Here is a 27,162-nt window from a genome sequence, read left to right on the forward strand (position 1 = left end):
CACCATCTTTAAGCAGATTTCGGGCTAGTCCGTAATGTCGAATCAAAACTTAAACGAACGTCAATTTCACTTTGTTTTGCCTCTATCACGTGAACTGTGGGCTTAATCTTTAATTATGGGATCTTCGTTTTATTTATTTTCTTTTTAGTCTACTAAAATGGGAGTAGATGATTGCCAAGATGCTTTCTACCTTCGCCGCTGTAGGAATTATTCCTGGCGTTTCTCTTTTTTTTCTGTACCAGTGTTTCGACACTTCTTAGCTGCATTCCAGCCTCTGGCGACAGGCTGCCCTGGGCAACAGGAATTTGCCCCTGAGGTCCTGCGGCCGCCTCACCTTTGCGAAAAGGGACAAGTCACGCTCAGAATGTAAGACGGGGGCGACGATCCCTTCAAGTTCCGGGCCTAGGAAGCTACAGCCTCACTCCCCCCTTCCCTTCAGCGCGGAGGCTCGAGTTCCAAGCCACGAATTGAACAGGGCGGGGCTCCGGGTGGGGCGGCTGGGTCACGTGGCAGGTCAGGTGACCACCCGGCGCGCCCGGCTGTCTGCCCGCGCGCGCGCGCTCTAGCCGTTCGCCGCCTCTCCGCACGTGGCGTCCCCGCTGCCGCCCCCGCTGGGCCCAGACCCCGAGCCCGCAGCCCGCAGCCATGGCACCCAGTCAGCTCGGTGAGCCCCTCGCGCGCCTTTCCGGATCCCCGCCCGCGGTGCCCCTGCCCCGCGGCGCCCCGAGCCCGCAATGGCGGCGCCGGGTTGCGCGGCGTGACTGCGAGCCCCGCGGCCGGTTGGCGGTAGCGCGGCTCGCAGGTGTCTGACCCGGGGAAGGCCCCGGGCTGGGCCTGGCCACTGTGGGCCGCCGTTATGGCCTAGAGATTCGCGACTGGCCTCCCAGCCGACCCCTCCCCCACCCCCAAGTCCTTGAAGGACTTAATGTCCTGTACTGCGAGTGATGAGAAAAATGTCTTCTGTTGCAGCCTTATTTAGTGTCTCTGACAAAACGGGCCTTGTGGAATTTGCCAGAAACCTAACTTCTGTTGGTTTGAATCTGATCGCCTCTGGAGGGACCGCAAAAGCTCTCAGGGATGCGGGTCTGGCAGTCAGGTAAGGCGCAGCTGAGTTTTTAAGCTCAGCCCAGTCGGAACGTAGTGTGATCCGGGCCACCGGAAAGTCATGCACCCCGGGCACAGTGAGTAAAAAGACGTCATTTCCCTCCTTCCAACACCGCTTACCCTGTCACAGAGGAGGAAAGTGAGGCTCAGAGAGATGTAGTAACTTGTGCTCAAGTTCACAGAGCTAAGTGAGGAGTTAAGTTCGGGGGTGGAACCCCAGGAGTGCCCATTTCAGAGCCCGCATTCTTAGCCACTTCCTATGGCAGATTAACTTAGGCGGGCCATTTGTTGTTAAAGAAAAACTCAAATTATGTGATTCACATGATCTGTTTTGACTGGCTCTTTAACGAAGCTGTTGACGGTGTTGGGATTCAAGTCTACCTGTGTTCCCCTCCCATCTCTGTTAATTACTTGAAGGCACAAATCTCTCATTCGATCCGTTATCCACAAGCTGGTATTACTGGCAAGGCGATGGGAAGAAGGAATGAGCAAAAGATAAATCAGGCTGCCATTCCTGACCTCAAGGAGCTGACATTCTGGTTGGAGAGCGGTAACTACTGTGGGGTAGAAAATGAAAAAGGCTATAGGACAGCTCTAATGAATGGCAGTGAGACTTCAGTGGAAGGACATGACCATTCCTGAAATACATTTCAGAAAAGGAGTGAAAGATCTCTCTGCTGTAGCCATGTGAAAAATTTTGCCACTTGCCGTCTAGGTCGGATTATTACCTTTTTTAATCATGTAATTCTGCCTTCTGTGGGCAGTACACAGCTCTCCTAAATTTGACAAGTTCAAATGGCAAGAATGCCTGCCTTTATTTATTCAATAAAGGCTTTATCTTTTCCAGTCTTTTTGCATCATCTTTTTGATGTTGTCATAAGGGCCCTGTAAGAATCATGAAAGACAGGTCAGCCTTTTCTGAAGAGCAGCAGGGTGAGAATCCAAAATCTAGACCGTTCTTTCTTTTGGTGCATGTTGGATGCTGTTGTAGTTGGACCCTTCAGGTTAAGCCAGCTCAGTTCTTCTATAGCCTTTTTTTCTCCACCAAACTGTATTATGGAAATATTTCAGACATAATCAAAAGTAGACTATAATGAGTCCTGTTGCATATCCATTCCTCAATTTAAATACTTATCAGTTGTTGAGTCTTGTTTGACCTGTACCTCTACCCACTCCTCATTTGCTCATGTAGCTATGTATTTCTTAAAAATTGGGAAGGTAAATATTTCTCTCCTGTTAAAGTGTAAAACTGTTCACACATCATTATACACACACACACACTCTCATGTAATCCTTACAACTTTTTGGTGCAGATAGTATTCTCTCCCTTTAATAAATAAGGAAACTTGAGGCACAAAGAAGTTGGATAACTTGCCCAAGTTCATACAGCTAACACAGCTAATAAAATGCAGAGCCAAGATTCTATCCCAGGAGGTTAACCTGGAGGTGTGAGGTATACTGATGATATTTTAATTGATGACTATACAGCAGTGAGCATGCAGAGAATTATTTGAAGACTGCACCTGCTGCATGCAAATTCTGAAATCTAAAGGAGCAACAAGCTTTTTAATTACCCCACATAGTCTTTCATTCTAAGAATACATGTCCTTTCTTTGTTTTTAGCAATTATCCTCTGTTGGAGAAGCGATTTTATTTCCTGAATGCCAGGAAAGGGAATTTTGAATTGGACACCATGATGTCACCAGTTTTTAGTTTATTGGAAATATGTGAGCCCTTGGTCAGATACCAGTCATTTGCCAATGGCCTTAATAGGAGACTCTACCCAGGGAATTCTATATCCTATTGGAATTTGCTGCTTTAAAATATTTATCATTTTTTTTTACTATACAGGCAATGTATGTTAGTTGTAGAAAATGTGAAAAATGTATGAAGTTATAAAGAAGGTAGTAAATAGTTTATAATTCTGTTTTAACATGTTGATGTACTACTTTCCAGTCTTTTTATAAGCATATTTTATTTCATAGCTTATACAGAAGATAATTTTGCTTCTTGATTTTGTTCACCTAACATTGTTAGCATTTTTTCATGTCATTAAAATTTGCTTGTAAATCAGACTGAGAGCAGAGGAGTTCATGCCAGTTTGGTGATCTGAATCGATATTTAAGTATTGCCTTGCATTTGGCCCTTTGTCATATTTTGCAATTATTTTTCCCAGCTTAATTTTTTTTCTGTGTAAAATTTTAACATTTTGCATAGATCTACTAATCTTTTGTTTAATGCTTTGAGCACATTCCTCATGTATTGAATTTTGGTAGTTCTATGATTTTTTTTAAATGCTCAAACCTTTGATTCATTGGGAATTTATTTTTATATGGGCTAAACCAGTATTATTCCAATACTGACACCACCTTATTAAAACACAGTCTTTTATTTCCCCACTCATTTGATTTGCCATCTTTACGTTTGCTTAATCATAAAGCTAAATGCTTGTTTTTACTTTAGTCTGTTTCTGAGATAAAGATATTTTTAGTGCTTTTTGTATGTTCTGCTAAATTACTTCTCAATTTAATGTATGGCATATGATTCGATTTCTGAATTCTGAACATTCAGGCTCTGGAAAATCCCCCCAAATGAGGACAGTAGATGTAATGTTGGAAGTTGCTTTAGAATAGTGTAAAATGACAGTTCAGCAGAAACAGCAATATTCTGTTCATCTATTTTCAGAGATGTCTCTGAGCTGACGGGATTTCCTGAAATGTTAGGGGGGCGTGTGAAAACCTTGCATCCTGCAGTCCATGCTGGTAAGTGTTGGTACTTTCAATTTAAAACAATCTGTGGTCTTCAGGAATATTTTGGTTGATTACTTTGTAGAATAAATGAGGAAAAAGGCAGGTCATAAGCTCAGGAAATTATCTGTGAGTCTGTATGGGTTTTGTCACATTGGCTGCTAAAGTTCATAATATGTTAGGACCTGTTAATAATTTTAATAATAAAATCTATATTGCTTTATTATGCGATGGATTCACATTGTTTTCCTCTGCTCACTATTAGTCCTGATCTGATAACTAATTTAGAGTGATATTTTCTTCTGGAGTTAATGAAAATGTTTCAGTTTCATGTGTGAAAAGACTTTTGTTACAATCCCAACTTAGAATGAAGTATCACAGTGTAACTTTTTTTTTTTTTTAAGATTTATTTATGTATTTGAGAGAAAGCATGCACATGTGCGCTTGAGTGGGGAGGGGCAGAAGGAGGGAGAGAATCCCAAGCCGACTGCCCGAGGAGCTTGAGCCAGACAAGGGGCTCAGTTCCAGGACCCTGAGATCATGATCTGAGCTGAAATCACAAGTCAGATGTTCAACTGACTGAGCTACCCAGGTGCCCTTGCAACTGACTTTTAAAAGAATTCTTTTTCAAAGTGCTTTAGTTCGCTCATCTAAGACAAAAATTATGGTATCAACCAAAAATGGTGAGAAATAGGTATATTGCTAATTTACCATTTAAAGTAAAATTTGAAAGAATAAAAGTGTTAGGCTGAGGAGGATCATCAGATAAGCCATTTACTTATGGGAGCACATAGATTAATGAAACTGGTAACAGTTATGTGAAAATTCTTTTACATTTTGTTGCTTTAAAAAGGGTAAGGGCGGCACCTGGCTGACTCGGTGGAGTTCAAGCCCCATGTTAGGTTATAGAGATTACTTGAAAATAAAAAAATCTTAAAAAAGGGGGGGGAGTGAGGAACTGTTACAAGAGCTTTTTAAATATACTCTAAATTTTTAACTCTCTCTTTGTCTTCTTGATTAGGCAGGATTAGAGACTTTAACTTGATTGGTGGGACCATATTGGAAAGAAGTATCTTGTTCTGATGTGTTTTTTGAACCTAATACTTTAACTTTGTTAAATTAGGAATCTTGGCTCGTAATGTCCCAGAAGATAGTGCTGACATGGCCAGACTTGATTTCAGTCTTATAAGGTAAAAATTGGAAGTTAAAATTTTAATACATTAAGGATCAAAGACAGTGAGTATGCCAAACCTGATGCCCTCCCTTTTAAGACCAAGATTAACATTAGGTGTAATTTCCTATTCACTCACTATAACATCTGTTGAATACCTTTTGTGTGACATTGTACATACATAAGCATTTTTAATTTGGCAAGTTTATATTACCACAATTCATACTTAAACTAAAAAAAAACTTTTATTTTTTTAAGGAAGTTATGACCTAAATGTTCATACATATTAGCAATGTAGTTATTTGCATAAAAATAAGCAATATTTGTTTTCAATGTATATAACTTCCTTGAGCTATATAACCCATATACCGTATAATTTCCCAAATTAAAATCTACAATTCAGTAGTAGTTATTCAGAGTTGTGCATCCATCACCATAGTTAATATTAGAACATACTCATCACCTCCCCAAAAAAACCCATGCCCATTAGCATTCATGTTTTTTTTTTTTGCTCTGTAATCAGTATATTAAGGAGACATTCATACGTTTCAATTGCTTAATTCTGATACCCAGATTTAAGCTTGTGAACATGACCTTTAAACATACAATTAAAGCTATTCATCATAATTTGCTATACTGCCAACATTAAATTACAGTTACTTTGGAGCATAAGTTAAAGGGTTTAAAGTAAGCCAGTAACATACCTAAAAAACACCTTCCTATCTCATACGTGCAGATTAACTTCTCCACGTAAATGTCTCTTCACTCTAAGTTACCCTGCTCCTGAAGTCACTACTCTGAAGCTTATCATGGTCCAAAGAGAAGGAAGAAGAGTATAACCAGGACTGATAAATATATATTAAAAAAAAAAAAGATGGCACAGCAGAAGGGAATGCAATTCTACAAATGCAAGCCCTCAGGCTGCAGCATATGATAAATCCCTTCTTTAGAGAGGTATCCTTTCTATCATTGATACTACAGGCCAAATTACATAGCATGCCATCCTCAAGTAAAAGTTGAGGTAATAAATGCAGAGGCATCACAATGAATCCCACTTAACTATAGACCAACACTTCTCTACAAATTCTTTGTCTGATTGCCTATTAAATACAACTATTAACTTCATAGCTTAATAATTAAGGGTCATACACTCAAGTCAATACATACACCTAGCATTTCAGTCTGAGCTGTTTCATATACATAGAGCTGAAATTAATTACAAGGTATGGCCTAACAAATGCTAGGGGAGATTTTTAAAAGTAGTTTTTACAAGTATTAAACTTACCTTGCACACTGAAGTCGTCATACAGGGCAGAGTCAGAGCTTTTATATTTGAGTTTATTCTTCATTTAACTTTTCAAACACTACTATAGTTGAATATTAAAACATAAACAATAGCAAGTAGTGAGCTATGATTATAGTTCTTCACTTACTACTGCATATAAAATGCCAGCAGCGTTACTCACTGACCCCATTAAAAGGTCTGACACTGAACACCACCCCTGGGAGGATGTTTATCATCCTCATAGGCTTCCCCATTGTAATGGTGCTGTCTTTCCTGATTTGGATCAAAGTCCATCAGTTCTACCTGGTCCATTTCATCAGTCTCTTCTACATCCTTCCTCTCAGGTAGGAGTTTTTCCAGCAGAGAGAGTTTCACAGGAGAGAGAAAGCCATTCTCAGGAAAGTTTACCTTAAATTCGATGATTAAGCGACCCTTCTCATATGGTCTACAATAAACTGGTATGCCTTCATTTAGCACACACTTGATACCTCCATGCTTGACCATTTGACCTGGATGAGAGGTGATGACGATAGGTCAGTTGTCAAGAGTAGGTACTGAAAGCTGCGCAGTGCTTTAATCAGCTATATGTCCGTACACATGAAAAGGTCGTCTTCTCGCCAAATAAAAACAGCATTGTCCTGATCTAAAATAATGATACTATATCCTGGTTCTTGGTCTCCTTCACCATGGAATGTTATCTTCTGGCCATCCTTCATGCCTTTGTCAATATAAACTTCTAGAATCTTCTTTCAAACTACCTTCTGTTGCAGCTTTTCCATCTGTCTTTAGGACTAATCCGTTCCTCATGGCCCTGGCACTCCATGCACACAGATTGAATTTGCTGAACCATTCCAGGTCCTATCTGATGAATTCTTAGATGCATTCCAGTACCTCAGCAATTGGGACAACATGCTTTTCTTACCACCTCGGCCTTCACATTTATCACAAATCACATTCTTTTGCAAAGCTAGTTTTCTTGTTGCACCATTATATAAATCTAACGTTATTCAGAGCTGACGTACGACATTTTTACCTTCTTTCTCTCTGCATCCTTCCTCCTCCAAAAAACATACCAAAGATGTCCATGGGGAAGCCAAAACCACCACAGCTCCACCTTCTTTAACCTTTGTCATATAATTCCCTTTTCTTTGCATCAGTGAGTACTTCATAATCTTGAGAAATCTGTTTAAACTTGTCTCCTTCATTTGGATTCTTATCAGGGTGGTACTTCAAGGCCAGTTTCCTATAGGCCTTTTTCAGTTCCTCTTGGGTGGCATTGGATTTGACCCCCAAAACATCATTGTAAGGGGTTTCTTTGACCATTTTCTACAGCTGGTGAAAGGGCCGAGGCCGGTGTGGGGAACGGGAAGGAGCGCGTTGCTGGGCTCCTCCATGTCTCACTGAGCGTTCTGGAAAGTTCCCAGCATTCATTCTTCATTTCCCCTAAAACCTCTAGCCCTATACAACTATAGTCTTACTTGTTTCTATGGATTTATCTATACACAGCATTTCATACCAATAGAATCATATAATGTGTGGTCCTTTGTGACTGACTTGTTAACATGTTTTCAAGGTTCATCCATGTTCTAGTATGTCTCAGCACTTCATTTTTTTATTATTACTGAAAACCCATTGTATGGATATACCCCATTTTATTTATCAGTTAATCAGCTCATGGGCATTTGGATTGTTTCCACATTATGAGTATTAGGAAGAGTGCAAACAGTGTTCATGTACAAGTTTTTGTGTAGACATACATTTTCATTTTTCTTTGGTTATATACCTAGGAGTGGAATTCCTTGGTCATCTGGTATGTTTAACCTATCCAGAAGCTGCCAGACTACTTTCCAAAGTGCTGCATCATTTTACGTTCCCTGCAGTAGTGTAGGAAGTTTCTCTACATCCCCACCAATATCTTTTACATCACTAGGATGATGTAAAAGATATTGATATGATAAAAGGTATTTAAGAAAAACCCCAAAATGTCATGTGATTATTATTGGCATTTCCTAGTGAAATGCTGGCATGTCATTGTGATTATTATTGGCATTTCCTAGTGATGTTGAGCATCTTGTCATATGCTTGTTGGCCATTTGTATACCTTTGGAGAAATGTGCATTCTAATTCTTTGCCCATTTTTTTGTTATTTCTCATTTTATTATTGTAAGAGTTCATTTTATCCCATTCTGTGGATTGTCTTTATTTATGGGGTCCTTAGACCATCATAAAACCCTTAAATTTTGGTAATGTCCATTTTATCTATTTTGTTGCCTACACTTTTGGTGTTATATCTAAGAAGCGATGGCATAATCCAAGATAGTGAAGATGTAAGAGTTTTTTAGTTGTAGGTCTTATGCTTAGGTCTTTGATTTTTTTTTAAGTTACTTTTTATATATGGGTGTGAATTAGGGGGTCCGACTTCATTCTTCTGAATGTGGTTGTCCAGCATCATTTGTTGGAAAAACTTCTTTCCCCCATTGAATGGTCTTGGCACATTGTGATCTGTATCTGTCATTATGCTGGCACCATATCATTATTGTATCTTTGTGGCAAATATTGAAATTGAGAAGTGTGAGTCCTCCAACTTTCTTCTTTTTCAAGATTGTTTTGGGCATTCAGGATCCTTTGCATTTCAGTGTGAATTTTAGGATCAGTTTGCCCATTTCTGCAAAAAACGGAGTTGGAGTTTCCTAAGGATTGTGTTGAATCTGTATATCAATTTAGGGGAGGTTGGATCCTAATATTGTCTTCCAGTCCATAAACTGGGATGCCTTTCCATTTGTTTAGATTTTCTTTAATTTCTTTCAACAGTGTTTTGTAGTTTTTAGTATACAAGTCTTATGCTTTTGCTAAATTTATTCTTAAACATTTTTTTGTTCTTTTTGATGCTACCGTTAGTAAAATTGTTTTCTTTACTTCGGGTTGGTTGTTGCTAATGTACGTAAATTCAGTTAATCATATGTCCTATAACCTTGCTGAACTCAATGCTAATAGCTTTTTTTGTTAAATCCTTTAGAATTTTCTATATACAAGATCTTGTCACCTACTAATAGAGATAGCTTTACTTTTTCCTTTCTAATCTTGATGCTTTTTATTTAATTTTCTTTGTTAATTGATTGTCTAGAACCTCCAGTACAGTGGTAAGAGTTGACATTCTTGTCTTGCTCCTGAACTTAGGGGAAAGCATTCAGTCTTTCAACTTTAAATATAATGTTAGCTGTGGATTTTGGGGTTTTTCTTAAATACCTTTTATCATGTTGAGCAAGTTCTCTTCTATTAATTTGTTGAGTGTTTTTATCATGAGTGGGTGTTCAGTTTTGTCAAATGCTTTTTGTGCATCTGTTGAGGTGCTCAGGTGATTTTTGTCCTTTGTTTTATTGAAATGGGCTCTTACATTAACTGATTTTTAGATGTTAAACCAACCTTACAGTCCTAGGGTAAATCATATTTCGCTGTAGTGTATGCCCCTTTTTATATTTTGTTGAGGATTTTTGTGTCTGTATTCATAAGATACTGGTCTATATTTTTCTTGTGACATTTTGTCTGGTTTTGGTATCAGGGTTATAGGCATTGGGGAGTATTCCCCCTCTTCTTCTGTTTTACTTTTTTTATTAGTTTTTACCAGGTGTGCTTATTTCACTGGGTGTGAACCTGCCCACAGAGCTCCTCACATTGCAGGCCTAGGCATGGAACTCTCCTGGTTGTTAATTTTAGATTAGTTCTGTATTTTAAATTATTCTTTTGGATCTCCTGTTAACATCATTGTATATGATCTCTCTGAAGACAAAACAAGCAAAGAAATAAATATTTCGCCCTTAGAATGGTCTGTTATTTTTCATCATTGTACGTGACCCATTGGAAATAGAATCTAAAATTGAATGTTGTAGATAAAAGTGATGTTATTCCAAAATGAGGATGTTATCTGTAGCCTTGTATTTTACATTTCTGTTAAAATTTTTTTAGAAATGTTTTTTTGATGTCTGGATTATATAATGGGTAGCTGGATTATATAAGTTTATCTAGGCAGTAACACTGCAATATGATTTGGGGGAAATAATGTTTTGAGAGCACCTGCTGACCAAAGCCACTTTTATTTACTATATTATGCAACAGTGGGAACTCCTGACATTTCAGTTTACTTTTTAGAATTCTAAAATGTTAGGATTATAGTTTATATTTTAGATCTTTAGACTCAGGTGATCTTTAGATCACGTTAAAGCTGGTGATTGACTTACATGTAAACCCCATAAAGTTTAGGTTTCTAACAACAGCTAAATTCCTTTTTGGTTTAGAGTTGTCGTCTGTAATCTGTATCCCTTTGTGAAGACAGTAGCTTCTCCAGATGTAACTGTCGAACAGGCTGTTGAGCAGATTGATATTGGTAAGTTAGCAAAACCATATTTGAAGACTGATAGGGGAGGATTACTTACAGTTTATTTATTTTTGGACTATTTAGATTTTTTTAAAAGATTTTACTTATTTATTTGAGAGAGAGCACAAGCAGCGGGGAGGAGCAGAGGGAGAGGAACAGGCAGACCCCACGCTAAGCCCAGAGCTTGACATGGGGCTTGATCTCACAACCCTGAGATCATGACCTGAATCAAAATCAAGAGTCGGATGCCTAACTGACTGAGCCACCCACACACCCCAAACACTATTTATATTTTAAAATAGATTTTGTTTTGATGTTCACCCAGAATCAGAACATTGAGGGAGCAGAAAATCATTACTGCTCCCAGACTGTGTTCTGGGGTGATTGTAATTCATCTATATTTTCTAAGCTATTACTTTGTGTAGAGATTCATCTGGGGTATGTTTTCCTTATTTTTTAAGTCAAAAATTAGAAGTATCTGTACAGTAAACTTTATTTGAAGGAGGTTAAAGTCATGGAAATACAAGTTGTTTTTTGTTCTCCCGAGGTGGAGTAACCCTACTGAGAGCAGCAGCCAAAAACCATGCTCGAGTGACAGTCGTATGTGACCCTGAGGACTATGTGGCCGTGTCCACAGAGCTGCAAAGCTCTGACAGCAAAGACACCTCCTTGGAGACTAGACGCCAGTTAGCCTTGAAGGTAGGGATGCACTTCTATCCAGTGCAGTGTTTACCAAACCAGATGGTATTCAATTTTCACTGGGTCTCCTTGGAGCTGCTATCCTTTTCCTGTAAATGCAGAGACCCGAGTATTACAGAGGTATAATGTCAAAAAGATTGAAAGAGACTTGGAAAGAGAACGATTCGTTGTGTTTTTAGTGTTATTGGGTGTCTTTCCTGCACAGTCATATGTGTGGGCAAGGAGTGTAGTTTGTTGTGTGCTACCTAAGACCCTCATGTGCCCACTTTGGTAAGTGCTGCTGGTGTTTCACAAAACTTACACTTTTTGTAGGCTTTCACTCATACGGCACAATATGATGAAGCCATTTCAGATTACTTCAGGAGACAGTATAGTAAAGGAATATCTCAGATGCCTTTGAGGTATGGAATGAACCCTCATCAAACTCCTGCCCAGTTATACACACTGAAGCCCAAGCTTCCCATCACAGGTAAGGGCTGTGTGTTATGTGGCATAGTTTGCTGTGTCTGGGGGTGTGCGTGTCTTCCTCTATTGTATCTGATGTGGCTCACGTTGAGAAGATAAAGTAAATTACATAATGCCTTTTATAGCCACCTGAAGTTTGAGATGCCAGGTGGACTTATGAGATAATTAGGGGTTCTGGAAAGAGGTCAGGCTGGAGATAGAGTTTGGAATGTCTTTGGCATATAGATGACTTTGGAGATGTAAAACAGGCAGGATGGATTTCATAGAAGAGGTTAAGCAGTGGAGGAACCAGCAGAGGAAAACAAGGCTGGAAAACCTGCAGGATTTCAAGTGGTTTGGAATGCTCCTGAGAACAAAAAAGCAACTGTTTGATCTGGGAAAAATTGCAAGAACAATTTCCTTGGAATGATGGATCTGGAAGCCCAATTGAAGTGGGCCAAAATAGGAATGTGAGGTTGGGAAATAGTAATAAAGATAATTCTTTGAACAAAGTTAATTAGGACTTCCATGGGTTTGTAGAAATAAAAGAGACTTTTCACTTTTTTGTTCTGTTGTACTCTTTAGGGGGGAATTAGAACATGTTCTACTGTCTGGGGTGGGGGAAATGGGTGCAGAGGGCAGGGGAGAGAGTAGTGGGTACGAAGGCCTTGAAGGCCCAAGCATTGGTAGGAGGGTTGGCTTTGGTGACAGCAAGGACAGCTTTCTTCATGTACTGGGAAGGCAAACACAGAGCACACTGGTTGGTACGTCTGGTGGTGGGAAGATGCAGGTACTTCTGTCTCTTCTTTCCTCCTTGTTAACACCTGAGGGAGAGGAGGAGCAGGGAGCAGTGTCAGAGATTTGAGGAGAATCTGAAATACTCATTTTTCCCCCTTCTCATTCATTGGATCAAGTTCTGTTATTACTCTACTCCAGATATATTTTGAATCTTTTCTAACACTATGGAAGCCCCCACAGTGACCCCAAAAGTCTCCCAGACTGCAGTAATCTAACTGCTCTCTGCTTTGTCTTTTCTAGTCACAGCAGGGTAATTGTAAACGTGTAAATCAGATGATGTTATGCCCTGTTTGAGACCATTCATTGGCTTTGCCTCCCAATTAAATTCCTCTGCATGTCCTGCAGACCCTTTTTCTGACTGGTCTACTTCTTGATTACTGGTCCCCTATCCGCTGCTCCCTAAGGCCTGTTGTCCGTTTGGTCAGCAGGCCTAGTGTCTGTGGCCTTTGCTCTGGTGTTGAAGGTGTCACTCGCTTGTCATTCAGATCTCACCTGAAAGTCACCTCCTTAGGGAAGCTTTCTCTGATCACCCAGACTGAAGTAGCTGCCCATCACATTTTATCGCACTATTTTGCTGCATTTATTTATGTTTTAGTCATCTCCCATTTAATCATCTTCCCCTGAGAGCAGAAACCTTGTCAGTCTTTGTTCATTGCTTCTTGTTTATTCATTGCTACATCCTCAGTACTTAGAATATTGCTTGGCATGTTCCCTAAGTATTTATTGAATGGATAGTTAAAAACTTGACATTTTGCATGAATTTTTACTTTTAGAATTTCTTAAAACAGGAAATTCTACTGTTTTGTCTTCTGTTATTTTCTCCTTATAATGTTTCCCATTTAGATTCTGAGGCAAGAAATACTTCCACATACTTTCAGTTCCCATATTTTTCATTTTCAAAGCTCTTTCATTGGTGTTGGTCAAAGGAACTGTTTTTTAGGTACTTTTTTTTTTTAAGACTTATTTTAGAGAAAGAGTGCACGAGCTGGGAGGAGGGGCAGAGGGAGAGAGAGAGAGAGAAGCAAACTCCCCGCTGAATTCAGAGCCCGATGTAGGGCTCAATCCCATGACCCTGAGATCATGACCTGAGCTGAAATCACGAGTTGGACACTATATACATACAATGGAATATTACTCAGCCATAAAAAAAGAACAAAATCTTGCCATTTACAACGATGTGGATGGAACTAGAAGGTATTACACTAAGCGAAATAAGTCGGTCAGAGAGACAGATACCATATTTTACTCATGTGGAATTTAAGAAAGAAAACAGATGAACATACATAGGGGTAGGGAAGGAAAAATAAAGACAAAAATAGGCTAACCATATGAGACTCTTAACGATAAGAAACAGGATTGCTGGGGAGGGATGGGGTAATTGGGTGGTGGTCATTAAGGAGGGCACTTGAAGTAGTGAGTACTGGGTGTTCTGTGCAGCTGATGAATCACTAAATTCTATCTCTGAAACTAATAATATAGGTTAATTGAATTTAAGTAAAAAATTTTAAAAAAGAGTTGGGCACTTAACTGACTGAGCCACACCCCCCCTTTTTTTTTTACAATAGACTTTATTTTATAAAGTAGTTTTAGATTTACAGAAAAATTTCTCAGAAAGTATAGAGAATTCCCAGACATTCCCTCCCTCTGGACCTCCTCTCCCCAGTTTCTCCTTTTAATATCTTATATTAGTATAGTACATTTGTTAAAATTGATGAACCAGTAGTGATTCATTAGTATTAACTAAAGTCCATTGTTTACATTAGGACTCACTCTTTGTGTTGTATATTCCTTGGGATTTGACATGTGTAATGTCATGTATCCACCTTGACAGTATGTGCAGAATAGCTTCACCACCTAAAAATTCCCTGCATTCTACCTCCCTGATTTCTGCAGCCACTTGTATTTTTACTGTTTCCATAGCATCATAAGGTTGGAATCATACAGTGTATAGCCTCTTCACGCTGGCTTGTTTCATTTAGCAATATGCATTTAAGGTTCCTCCATGGTTTTGGTGGCTTGAGAGTTCATTTCTTTTTGCTGTTTAATAATATTCCATTGTATATGGATATACCCTAATTTAGTTTATCCATGCCCCTCTTGAAGGACATCAGAAATAGAAAAACAGTTTTTGACAGTTATGAATAAAGCTGCTAAAAACATTCAGGTACAGGTTTTTCTGTGGACATGTTTTCAACTCATTTGTATAAGGACCTAATATTTTCTCTTATTGTTTACTATTAATTGCCTATTTTGTTTCTTCTGTGCCTCTCCTGTAAGCTCTATGTGGGAGGAGCTAGTTTATTCATTGGTAATATCCCCAGTACCTATAACAGTCCCCAACATGGTGGTAAGCACTCAGTAAATATTTGTCGAAGTTTATTTTTAAAAGTATGTACCATGCAAGATAACACAAAGGAAATGCAATTATAAATTTGTTTTTAATTAATGGCCCTCATTTTTTTTTGTATGTGCGGAGTTTATAATTTATTCACAAGAGATAATAGCTCCTAAAAAATCCTGCCATTGTTAAGAAAATAGGCAGTGAGAAACTTGGAAGTTGTAATCTTTTTAACGGCATTTCAACTTTAGGCAGAGCCTACTGAATTTCATATAAAGGAGGAAGAATCCAACTTATTTTTTTCCCCTTGTTTTCTCCCACCCACAGCTCTTTCATTAGCTTGTAATATATTCTTATATTGACAAGGTATATAACTTAGATTTTGTATTGTCTCTGTAATTGCTGTGATTGTGTTATCTTAGTTCTGTACTGAAGTGGATCCCTGACGATCACTGGTCTTGTCATTCTTTCTCCCGTTCCTGAATTCTCTGTTGGTTTATTTCTAGATTGGAGTTGGTTTCTCCAGTAGCATATGTATGTGAGAGAGAGAAGAGAGAGTGTGTGTGTCTCTCTCTTTTTTTTAATTTTTTTTTGGTGAGGCAGGCTTAGGCTCTAGTGTTTTGTTCTTTTTTATCAAGTTCTTTTATATTTGTGTATATGTATTTGCCTCTTAATTATACTTTTCTGAAAACATATTTGTGCAGCCTTGACATATGTTATTTTTCAGAAATGTACATATATCTGATTTTATTGATCCTGCTTAATAATGTGTTTTGTTTCTATATGTAGTTCTAAATGGAGCCCCTGGATTTATAAACTTGTGTGATGCTTTGAATGCCTGGCAGCTGGTGAAGGAACTCAAAGAAGCTTTAGGCATTCCAGCCGCTGCCTCTTTCAAACATGTCAGCCCAGCAGGTAAAGCACTACTCTCTGGAACGCTTTGGATCTGTTCAGAATGCCGCCTTTTTGATTAGAAAGAATTGACATGTTCTAATGTGAATATAGACATTCTCTAAAGTCTCAAACCACTTTTGTGGAGTCTGTTAACAGTTTCAATACAGTAACGTGACAAAATCTGGTAATAACATGTATTTGTTATTGACGTATATGTAATTGTATAACATCACTGAGACAGGATTAGGAAATCACTTTTTTGCAGTGGAAATGTAAAAAATAAAGTAAAATGGTTTAATGCAATATGACTATTTTTCCACATGGTTGAGAATGGAACTGTGCAGACATAAAGAAGTTCTTCTGACACCTTATGGTAACTTTATAGCCATTGTATGAGATACCTTTTTGCTTCTGTGTCTAAATCAACTCTAATACATAGTTCTTTGATGTTTATTTGATATTAAGTTGATGTAAACAGGGAAGAAATAAATGGTATGTGGTATCAAGCAGGAGAGAGAGAGTCCTTAATGAAGTAAACCAGCTTTGTACCCATGCATGGTGCTGGCAGACTCAGATGGTAGTTGTTTCCAGAAGCCAGAGAGGAAAGATTCCCCCCTTCCTCCTCCCCTGCAGCTGTATTTTTGGTGTTTAATTATCTGGCCAGATGTTTGTTTAATTTGGCAAAGGCACTAGAAATTATGCTATATGGACTAGATGTTAAGAAAAATGTTGTCTTGATTTAGGAGAGGGTAACTAGTAACTTGAGACTTGGAGGTTTATTTTATGGTTTTCTATGCCAGGTGCTGCTGTTGGAATCCCACTCAGTGAAGATGAAGCTAAAGTCTGCATGGTCTACGATCTGTATAAAACTCTTACACCCATATCAGCTGCGTATGCAAGGGCAAGAGGTCAGAACAATAATAGAGTTCCTGCTTGTTCTTAAAAGAGAAAAAACAGTATTTTATCCTAAGTAGAATAAAGTAGTAATATTCTGTTTCAGATTTCAAATTATCTTTAATTTGTTTTTTATTAATACTTAGGAATGACTACATGAGTGCCTTGGAATAAATTTGTTTATAAAAGTGTGTGTTTGCTGCTATTCAACATAGTATTAGAAGTCCTAGCCACAGCGATCAGACAAAAAAAGAAATAAAAGATATCCAAATTGGCAAAGAAGTTAAACTCTCACTCTTTGCAGATGATATGATACTTTATGTGGAAAACCCAAAAGACTCCACCCCAAAACTGCTAGAACTCATACAGGAATTCAGTAAAGTGGCAGGATATAAAATCAATGCACAGAAATCAGTGGCATTCCTATACACCAACAACAAGACAGAAGAGAGAGAAATTAAGGAGTCGATCCTATTTACAATTGCACCCAAAACCATAAGATACCTAGGAATAAATCTAACCAAAGAGGCAAAGGATCTGTATGCAGAAAACTATAAAATACTCATGAAAGAAATTGAGGAAGACACAAAGGAATGGAAAAACGTTCCATGCTCATGGATTGGAAGAACAAATATTGTGAACATGTCAATGCTCCCTAGAGCAATCTACACATTCAATGCAATCCCCATCAAAATACCATCCACTTTTTTCAAAGAAATGGAACAAATAATCCTAAAATTTGTATGGAACCAGAAGAGACCCCGAATAGCCAGAGGAATGTCAAAAAAGAAAAGCAAAGCTGGCAGCATCACAATTCCGGACTTCCAGCTCTATTACAAAGCTGTCATCATCAGGACAATATGGTACTGGCACAAAAACAGACACATAGATCAATGGAACAGAATAGAGTGCACAGAAATGGACCTTCAACTCTATGGTCAACTAATCTTTGACAAAGCAGGGAAGAATGTCCGATGGAAAAAAGACAGTCTCTTCAACAAATGGTGTTGGGAAAATTGGACAGCCACATGCAGAAGAATGAAACTGGACCATTTCCTTACACCACACACAAAAATAGACTCCAAATGGTTGAAAGACCTAAACGTGAGACAGGAGTCCATCAAAATCCTAAAGGAGAACACAGGCAGCAACTCTTCGACCTCAGCTGCAGCAACTTCTTCCTAGAAACATCGCCAAGGGCAAGGGAAGCAAGGGCAAAAATGAACTATTGGGATTTCATCAAGATAAAAAGCTCTACAAAGCTAAAGAAACAGTCAGCAAAACCAAAAGACAACCGACAGAATGGGAGAAAATATTTGCAAATGACATACCAGATAAAGGGCTAGTATCCAAAATCTATAAAGAACTTATCAAACTCAACACCCAAAGAACAAATAATCCAATCAAGAAATGGGCAGAAGACATGAACAGACATTTTTCCAAAGTAGACATCCAAATGGCCAACAGACACATGAAAAAGTGCTCAACATCGCTCGGCATCAGGGAAATCCAAATCAAAACCTCAATGAGATACCACCTCACACCAGTCAGAATGGCTAAAATTAACAAGTCAGGAAACGACAGATGTTGGCAGGGATGCGGAGAAAGGGGAACCCTCCTACACTGTTGGTGGGAATGCAAGCTAGTGCAACCACTCTGGAAAACAGGATGGAGGTTCCTCAAAAAGTTGAAAATAGAGCTACCATACAATCCAGTAATTGCACTACTGGGTATTTACCGCAAAGATACAAATGTAGGGATCCAAAAGGGTACGTGCACCCCGATGTTTATAGCAGCAATGTCCACAATAGCCAATCTGTGGAAAGAGCCAAGATGTCCATCGACAGATGAATGGATAAAGAAGAAGTGGTATATATACACAATGGAATATTATGCAGCCATCAAAAGGAATGAGATCTTGCCATTTGCAATGACGTGGATGGAACTGGAGGGTGTTATGCTGTGTGAAATAAGTCAATCAGAGAGAAACATTATCATATGACCTCACTGATACGAGGAATTCTTAATCTCAGGAAACAAACTGAGGGTTGCTGGAGTGGTAGGGGGGTGGGAGGGATGGAGTGGCTGGGTGATGGACATTGTGGAGGATATGTGCTATGGTGAGGGCTGTGAATTGTGCAAGACTGTTGAATCACAGATCTGTACCTCTGAAACAAATAATGCAATTTATATTAAAAAAAAGCAGGAGGGGAAGAATGAAGGGGAGTAAATCGGAGGGGGAGACGAACCATTGAGAGACGATGGACTCTGAAAAACAAACTGAGGGTTCTGGGGGGTGGATGGGTTAGCCTGGTGATGGGTATTAGGGAGGGCACATTCTGCGTGGAGCACTGGGTGTTATGCACAAACAATGAATCATGGAACACTACATCAATAACTAATGTATGGTGATTAACATAATAAAAAAAGTGTGGATTTCATGTAATAAATGGAAACACAATTGGAATTTGGTGCACCCTATTTCATATTAGGCTATTGAATGCATTTGTATTAATATAGGACTAAAATTATATGGTTATTTTAACTACACTGAATATGGTTAGAGTTGTATTTTATATATTTCAGAAATAATCTAACTCATGAGGTTAATAACCTGTGAATATTACTGTAACATTTTCAGAAGATCATCAAGAAACTTGATAGCAACGCACGGTTGATCTTCTGTAGTAGGGGTTAGCATACTGTGGCACATGTGTAAATAAATTCAGCCTGCCACCTGTTTTTTAAGTACAATTTGATTGGAACTGCCATGTCCTTTGTCATTGTGGCTGATTTCTATAACTGCAGAGCTGAGTAGGTATAACAGACCACGTGCCTGCAAAACAAAAAATGTTTATCAGGCCCTTCCAGAAGTTTGCCTAGAGGGTAAAATTAAAGAATATTTTGTTATGATTGTTTCAGTTTAAATGACTTATTAATCTCTTATTTAGATCTTAACATAATAAAGTTCTGTTTAGAGGAATGGATTTTAAATGATCACATTGGGTTTTTTTTAAACATCTTTTTCTGTGCAGGGATATTTGTGTTACATACCTCATTTTAATTTTTATTTATAGGGGCTGATAGGATGTCTTCCTTTGGTGACTTTGTTGCATTATCTGATGTTTGTGATGTCCCTACTGCCAAAATTATCTCCAGAGAGGTTAGTGGACGTTCCTGAGGATCCATACATAACTGAGTAAAGTTCTGTTTATTCCTAGTATTCATTGAAAGCATAACTTATAATATTTATGTATACCACCTGTAAATTAGTTTATTTAGAATGTTTATATTTTATGTAGAACATGAATCCTTGACTGAATTGTAATTTTGAGATTTAGTGAATGTTTCAAATGGGTATTTTGCTATTACTATGTTTTAATTTATATATTTGGTTTTTTTTCTGTAGTAGTCATTATCTTAATGCCAAAATTACTGTTTCTAAAGACCAGAGGATGCTGTCTTGGCTATGTAATATTGAGCCTTACTGTAAACCTTTGTAGGTCTGTAATAAAAGATGTGTAGGGGAAGATTACAAACTACTTTGAAAAACTAACCCTCATCAGTTGAATACCAAATAAGCATTCCAGAAAGGTGGGATTTTGGGGCAAAGAGACAGAAAAAAGGTAGCTCAGATTAGCTTGGAGGGAAAACAAATAGGCAGAAGTGAAGGCTACATGGGCTTGATAGTATTTAGTTTTAGGGATTCTTCCCATTACCACTACCATCCCCACCCACAGTGGAGCTGACTGGCTGCGTTTTATGTTATAGCAGAAGGCTTTGTAGTATGAACTATGACTTTTCTGTCTTTCAGAGATGTTAAATCTGATCCCTTTGGCTTGCTGTTGAAGTACTTGCCTTGCCTAAGGTTATTAGCAGAGATATAATCTGATCCCCATGTCTTGCTCTTGTGGAACTTGCTTTGCCTAAGGTCATTTTGCCTGGTCCTGGCAGAGTGGGGACTACAACATGCTTTTTCTGGTGCAAAACACCACTCCATGAACAGAACAGTGAGAAATTATTTTTCTTCCTAAGGTACGTGTATTAGAGTGAATCGTTTGTATATTCTTAGTTAAAACTGAACCAGCCAGAAACCCTGGAAGGATAGCAAATGAGATAAGGTTAGCTGTACAAAGCTGTATTCTAACATAGGCTTATCTTTTCAGAGTATAGGTATTAGCATTATCTGTTGGAGGTAGAAACAAGAAAGTGCTGCTGCGTTCAGACAGATAATTATGTTTAATTGGTTAAAAAGTGTTCCCTAATTTTTGAAAGTAGAAATTAATGTTTAATATATTTACAGGTATCTGATGGTATTGTTGCCCCAGGATATGAAGATGAAGCTTTGAAAATACTTTCTAAAAAGAAAAATGGGAGTTACTGTGTTCTTCAGGTTAGTTTAATTCATGTTTAATACAGTAATTTACTTTTCTATTTTTTCTTTTCTCCCATATTTAATCTTTCTTTTATGATGAAAACCTTTTAATTTATCCTTTCTTACTGAGGTTTCTTTAATTCTTAATCCTACAATTTTCTTTTCCCTTATTGTTAATTTTTGGATTTTAGATGAGGAGAGCTTCCTTAGTCTTAGTTTTAAATCTTAAATTTTTAAGAAAATAGTTAATACATATCCATGCTTTCCTATCCAAAATGTATTAAGTGTTATTTGATAAAAAGTCTCCCCATCCTTCCCTTCTGCTACTCTGTTGCATCTTTAAAAGTAACTAAGTTTCTTGCTCATCCTTCCTGAAATAGCTGGTACTTTTCAGCAAATATTTGTATTTTTTTCTTTTTTTGTTGTTGTTTTTTCCCACTGACACAAATGCACATAGTTCACTGTCTTGGACATTTGCCCCCTGTCTATGTAGCTTATGTAGCCATTCACCAATCTTTAGTTACTGCACACACCCTACAGTGAATCAGGACCGGGTCTCAGTCGGTGCATAATGGTAGTTTTGATAGGTCCTGCTCCTCTTTAAGGTTGTTCCAACAAATTTTATGTCTTAATGGGAATGTGAAGGGTGCTGATTTCCTAATACCTTTGCCAGCATTGTGTTCTTGAACTTTTTCGTCTTAACAGTATGATAGATAAAAATGGCATTTCATTGCAGCTTAATTTCCCATTATGTGTGGGGTGAACATCTTTTCATATTTAAGAGTATTTTTTAATTCCTTTTTATGAATATCTGACCATATTCTTTCCCTATTTTTCTAATTGTTGAGATTTTTCCTTATTGATTTTTACAAGCTCTTATCTATTAGAGAAACTAGCCCATAGTCTAAGATTATACATGGATAAAGCAAAGAATTATTTGATTTAAAATAAAAATTCCTAAAGCTGTTTTACGGAAAGTGCTGATGTCAAAAAATTTGTGGAATACTAACTCCATATACTGGAAGTTCTAAGTATATGGCCTTCATTGTAAGATACCATTAATTGTATGACACACCACAGATTCCATGTCAGCTTTTCAAGGAAAGAAGAAAAAAAATACTATATTAAATATACATACATTTCCTTTAAGGCCCTTCATTGTAAGTTCAGCCGTTCGGTCAGCTGATGCTGTATTTTTCAGTTTCTTAAGTAGTCTTTTTTAAGGGTATTAAGTACCTATGACTCTGTTTAATAGTTACATGTATCATCATGGAGAATGTTTTCCAAACCTTGAATTCATCATCGTGACCTCTTCAGCACCTGACAGCATCACATTTGAAGATGTCAAAAGACTACAACGGGCCTTCCCCCAATATATTATTTGAGAGTTTAGCCAAGTTTGTACATGGACACATAATTGTAACTATGAAATAACTTTATTCCTATATCTGGCTAGTGACAAGTTTCTTTTGACATCAGTTAATAGGGAAGGCACATCCCAATTTTAGAAATTTGATAATACAGAGGAAAAAGGAACATTTTGGAATTCAAGAAAGTACAAATTAGGAAGAATTAATAAGAGGTCTTGCTTATAAGTTATAGATGTCAGTGCTTTCTAAATAAAAATCATTCAAAGGATAAATGAAGAGATACTGTCAAGTATCACTTGGGAGAGAGTGGTCTTATGCAGATTATTCTCAAGTCTTAATATCTTTTCAGTTCAAAATTTGTAAGAGGAAGATAGCAACAAATGACATATATTCCCGGGATGCCTGCCTGGCTCAGTAGAGCAGGTGACTCTTGAGCTCAGGATCGTGAATTCAAGCCTCACGTTGGGCGTAGAGATTACTTAAAAAAAAAACAACAACAACAACATATATTCCTTTTTAAATAACAAATATTTCGACTCCAAATGTTGCTTTCCCCCTTTTAACTATTTAATTCAAGTGTTAGTTCTGTATTTTGTAATAGATTATTAGAAAGAAGAGAAAACTGAATTTATTTTTTATGCCACTACCTGTTTTTTTTAGCAGAACTGTTTTTATCTGTTGATCTTCCAAAAGGAAGATATAGACAATGGTTTCAGTTAGTATAACCAGAAATGCTGTCCCTGGAATCATTGGTTTTAATATGTTGTTATAAAACACCACAGGTTGTAAAACTATAAAATTTTTTAGAACAAAATATTAGTGCCTGGCTATTCTATTATACCTTTACTGAAGTGATCTTACACATGCTTAAATTAGAAAAAAATGTATATAATCTTGCTATAATGATTTTTTTTGTACGTAAATTAAGCAAAAAATGTTGAAGGTTGTAGAAATACTACTTTTGACTCTAAATTTCTATTTTAGATGGATCAGTCCTACAAACCAGATGAAAATGAAGTTCGAACTCTCTTTGGTCTTCGTTTAAGTCAGAAGAGAAATAATGGTGTCATTGACAGGTCATTATTTAGCAACGTTGTGACCAAGAATAAAGATGTAAGTTTGAAAATGCTAGTAATGCAGTAAGTCTGTTTTTAATATTTATAAGCTTATGTATTTATTAAGGCCCATATTTAAAACTGGTTGATCTGCAAATGTCTAGCTCATCTTTGAGTTATCAAATAAGTTTAAGAGCTTACCAAAAGAATAAATGACCATATTAGAAGCTTCTGTGCATATGTACATACTCAGAGGTATTTATCTTCAATTATGCCTAAATGGGATCATGTCTTTCATAATTCTATAACTTGCCTTTTTTCCATGCACTAAGCTACAAATATGTTTCTATATCAACAAATATAGATCTGTATCTTCATCTGAAAGGCCACATGGCAATCCATGTATAGATGTACTCTGATAGATATTTTGCTTCCATTTTCAGTACTGTGATCAGTGTTTCATGTGGTCAAGTTTTTGCTCTTGGGCTGTCATCTTTTAGGAAGGACATACTCCTACAATGATAGTGTGTTTTTTTTTTCACATATTTATGTGTATTCTGTCATTTAATATGCATAGCACTCTGTGGGGACTGGGGTTGGGTGACTACTATCATCTCTGTTGTAAAGATCACAGAATTGTGACATAAGTTATGGGTAAGAAATTTGCCCAAGGTTACATAATATGGAAATGGATGCACTAGTATTTTTTTTCTGAAGTCTCTTAATTGGGCCTTCAGTGTTGAAGGATTTTTTTGCTGGTTCTAACATTGGCTCCCCCTCACCGCCCAGTACTTAAGATGTGTAGCTACATTGTTTTGTGGTCTTGTCTGCTGGTATGTCTGGTATTTTTTGATTGAATGCTGGGCACTGAATGTGAAAAAACCGTAGAGGTATTTTGAGTGTCTAGATGGTGTTTTTTTTCCTTCCAGAAAGATCTAACTTCTTTTGGCAGGCAGATTAGGTGGCAGTCAGATCATTTTTATCCTGGCAGGAATTAAGCTCTTTTGAATCTGGGCTTAAGTCTTTGTGAGGACTGGTCTGTTTATGGTTCACCCCTATTCTGCTGAAAGCACTAGTGTGTGCTGGTGTCAATTGGTGTACTCTGAACTCCATTTTTGCCACTTAGTCCTGTAACACTGCCAGGAGTTGTGCTCAGTTCCTTTACCTTATTGCCTTGAAAGTTGGAAAATGCTTTGAGGTGAAAAGCATAGATGGTCACACTCATTTCTTCTTACTTCCTTTATCTCTGGGATCTTTGCCTCTCAGTACTTGCTATTTTACTACTTAGGTGTTGAGCTTTTCTGTTTGTTCCTGGAAAAGAAAGAGTCATTCCTTGTAACAGAAATAGAAAATGAGGAAGTGTATTTGTTTTCATCATCTTTAAGTAGAATTGCTGAAAATAAGCTTTAAAACCTTTATTGGAATAGTTCAATCTGTTAATAAGTATATGGTGATGAAGACGTGATCTTTGTTGATTTAATAGATATTCTTCCATTTTTATTTTTGAGAATTAATGGTGCCCTGAAGTATAAAGGAACATGGTAGGCATCACGTGTAGAAATAGCTTTAAATTCATTGCAGTCTACTCCTTTGGTCAAGGCTATAAGGTACTGGGGTTTCCAGATGGAAGCTGTGTTTTGTACCAATGTCACTTACTGTATGTAAGCAGCTCACTGTAATATGAGGCCCCCCCTTTTTTTTTTAACACTTTATTAATCTGACTGGTTAGTTTATCTCTTAAAATACTGAAATAGTATTGACCTAGATTACATGGTACCTATGTTGTTAGCTCTGCCTAACTATTGAAGCTCTTACTTTTGTAAGTTTTCTTGTAGGTTTATAGGTATTGGACTGATTAATAATTTAGCAGTATTTGATAGGTTTTGTGCCCCTGGCTGTGCTAACTTGGATGTTTTTTTTACAAGGAGTGAGGTATGGTTTTAATTCATTTTTTATCTAAATTTTTCTCTACTTGTTTCATATGTATTTTTAATTAGAAATTTGGAAGCTCAAGCATAAGAGTGATGGTTTTATCTTTCTTTAGATTCCCCTTTTCTTTTAAAGCAGTGTTTTGTTAACATGTCAGCCTCAAAATCCTTTTAGGTATTAGAGCAGTGGGAAAAGCAGGAGTGTGTATTAAGCATTAGTGAACATGCTTGTATTATTTTCTCTTCCATTTTTCTTAAATAATGCTTTAGTTTGTTTTAACTATTTGTGTCCCTCACTCCAACACCCACCCCCCCCTTGAAATGTCTCATATTTCTTGATCCTGACTCACAATACCAGGGTTGCATTTCAAGACAGACCTGTAGGAAAGTTGGTTTATGTTATTAAACTTTCTTAGAACTAAAAGAATAAAATGTATGGTTGGTGTCTTCAAACAGCAGATACAGATAAGAAAGGATATACTACATTAATACTATCTTAGAATAATAAATTCTTAAGAAATTCTAATAGTGTTTTCTGATTGAGCTTTCAATTTTGAGATCAAAATGAAAATTGCAGGTTCAACATGCACTGTTAAGAATTCTGTGTACCCTTTGCCCCATTTCCCCTGGTGGTAATGTCTTGCAAAACTATAGTACATGATAATGATAGTGATACAGTTAAGGCACAGAAAGAACATTTCCATGACCATGAGGATCCCTCGTGTTGCCCTCTTATAATGACACTCATTTCCCTCCTTCCTCCACCCCCTCCTTAACCTTGGGTAATATCTAATCTGTTCCCCCTTTTATAATTTTCATTCAGTGTACATTCATGAATGGGTTTTTATGTGAATATAAGTTTTCATTTCTCTGTTTTCAAGGCCCAGGAGTGTAATTGGTGGCTGCTGGGTAGTATCATAGTTGCATATTTTAAACTGCCAAACTGTTTTCCAGAGAGCCTGTGCCATTTTAACATTTTACACCAGCAACATATGAGTGATCCAGGTCTCTGCATTCTTACTAGCTTTGAGTGTTATCTCTTTTCTTTAGTTAGGTATGTGGCAGTATCTCGTGATTTTAGTTAGCATTTTCTAATGGCGAATGATGGGTGTTTTTTTTATATTTATTTGCCTTCTGTGTATTTTTAGTGATATGTCTCTTCATGTGTTTTGCCCATTTTGTCACTGAGTTTTGAGAGGTCTTTATGTATTTTAGATAACTGGTTCTTTTTCGGATATGGTTTGCAAATATTTTCTCCCAGTCTGTAGCTTGTCTTTTTATCCTCTTAATACAGGTTTTTTTTGCAGAACAGAAGTTTTAATTTTGATGAGGTCTAATTTATCATCACAAGTATTTTTGAATAGTTTCTACTTAGAATTTGTAGACAAAGCAGAAAATGATCCTAATTTGTTTTTTCCTGAACAGCCTTGGCTGTATATGGGCATCAGTTGTTTGTAATGTCTGTGAAAATTATTCTCAGTGTTATTTCTGAACATAAATTTTTATCATGTTTGCATATATGTTTCTTGGTTCTGTGGTTGAAAAAAGTTATTATTTGTCAGTTTGGGGTGGATATGGTATTTTGTAACTAGTGTGGTGTGTAAGCCTGAGTCACTGCAAATGGCATTAGTCTGAGTCTGTGATGCATTAGGCACTGCTGAGTTCCACGACAAATATGTTAAATGTTG

At 37.5% G+C, this 27,162-nt stretch overlaps 1 protein-coding gene across 1 annotated transcript in view; it reads left to right on the forward strand.

Moving 5' to 3' along the window:
- Window positions 1-523: 523 nt before the first annotated feature.
- The window catches only part of ATIC (5-aminoimidazole-4-carboxamide ribonucleotide formyltransferase/IMP cyclohydrolase), a 31,241-nt gene continuing 4,602 nt past the window's right edge, over window positions 524-27,162 (forward strand). Inside the window, exons 1-12 of the mRNA XM_027589906.1 lie at window positions 524-664; window positions 970-1,096; window positions 3,790-3,866; window positions 4,975-5,041; window positions 10,600-10,688; window positions 11,227-11,378; window positions 11,691-11,847; window positions 15,748-15,873; window positions 16,653-16,760; window positions 19,824-19,909; window positions 21,050-21,139; window positions 23,476-23,604. Coding sequence (XP_027445707.1) covers window positions 646-664; window positions 970-1,096; window positions 3,790-3,866; window positions 4,975-5,041; window positions 10,600-10,688; window positions 11,227-11,378; window positions 11,691-11,847; window positions 15,748-15,873; window positions 16,653-16,760; window positions 19,824-19,909; window positions 21,050-21,139; window positions 23,476-23,604 — 1,227 coding nt within the window. The 5' untranslated portion in view covers window positions 524-645. The remainder of the gene's footprint in view (window positions 665-969; window positions 1,097-3,789; window positions 3,867-4,974; window positions 5,042-10,599; window positions 10,689-11,226; window positions 11,379-11,690; window positions 11,848-15,747; window positions 15,874-16,652; window positions 16,761-19,823; window positions 19,910-21,049; window positions 21,140-23,475; window positions 23,605-27,162) is intronic.

Source organism: Zalophus californianus, chromosome 3 (assembly GCF_009762305.2).
Source record: "Zalophus californianus isolate mZalCal1 chromosome 3, mZalCal1.pri.v2, whole genome shotgun sequence".
NCBI classification, from domain to species: domain Eukaryota; kingdom Metazoa; phylum Chordata; class Mammalia; order Carnivora; family Otariidae; genus Zalophus; species Zalophus californianus.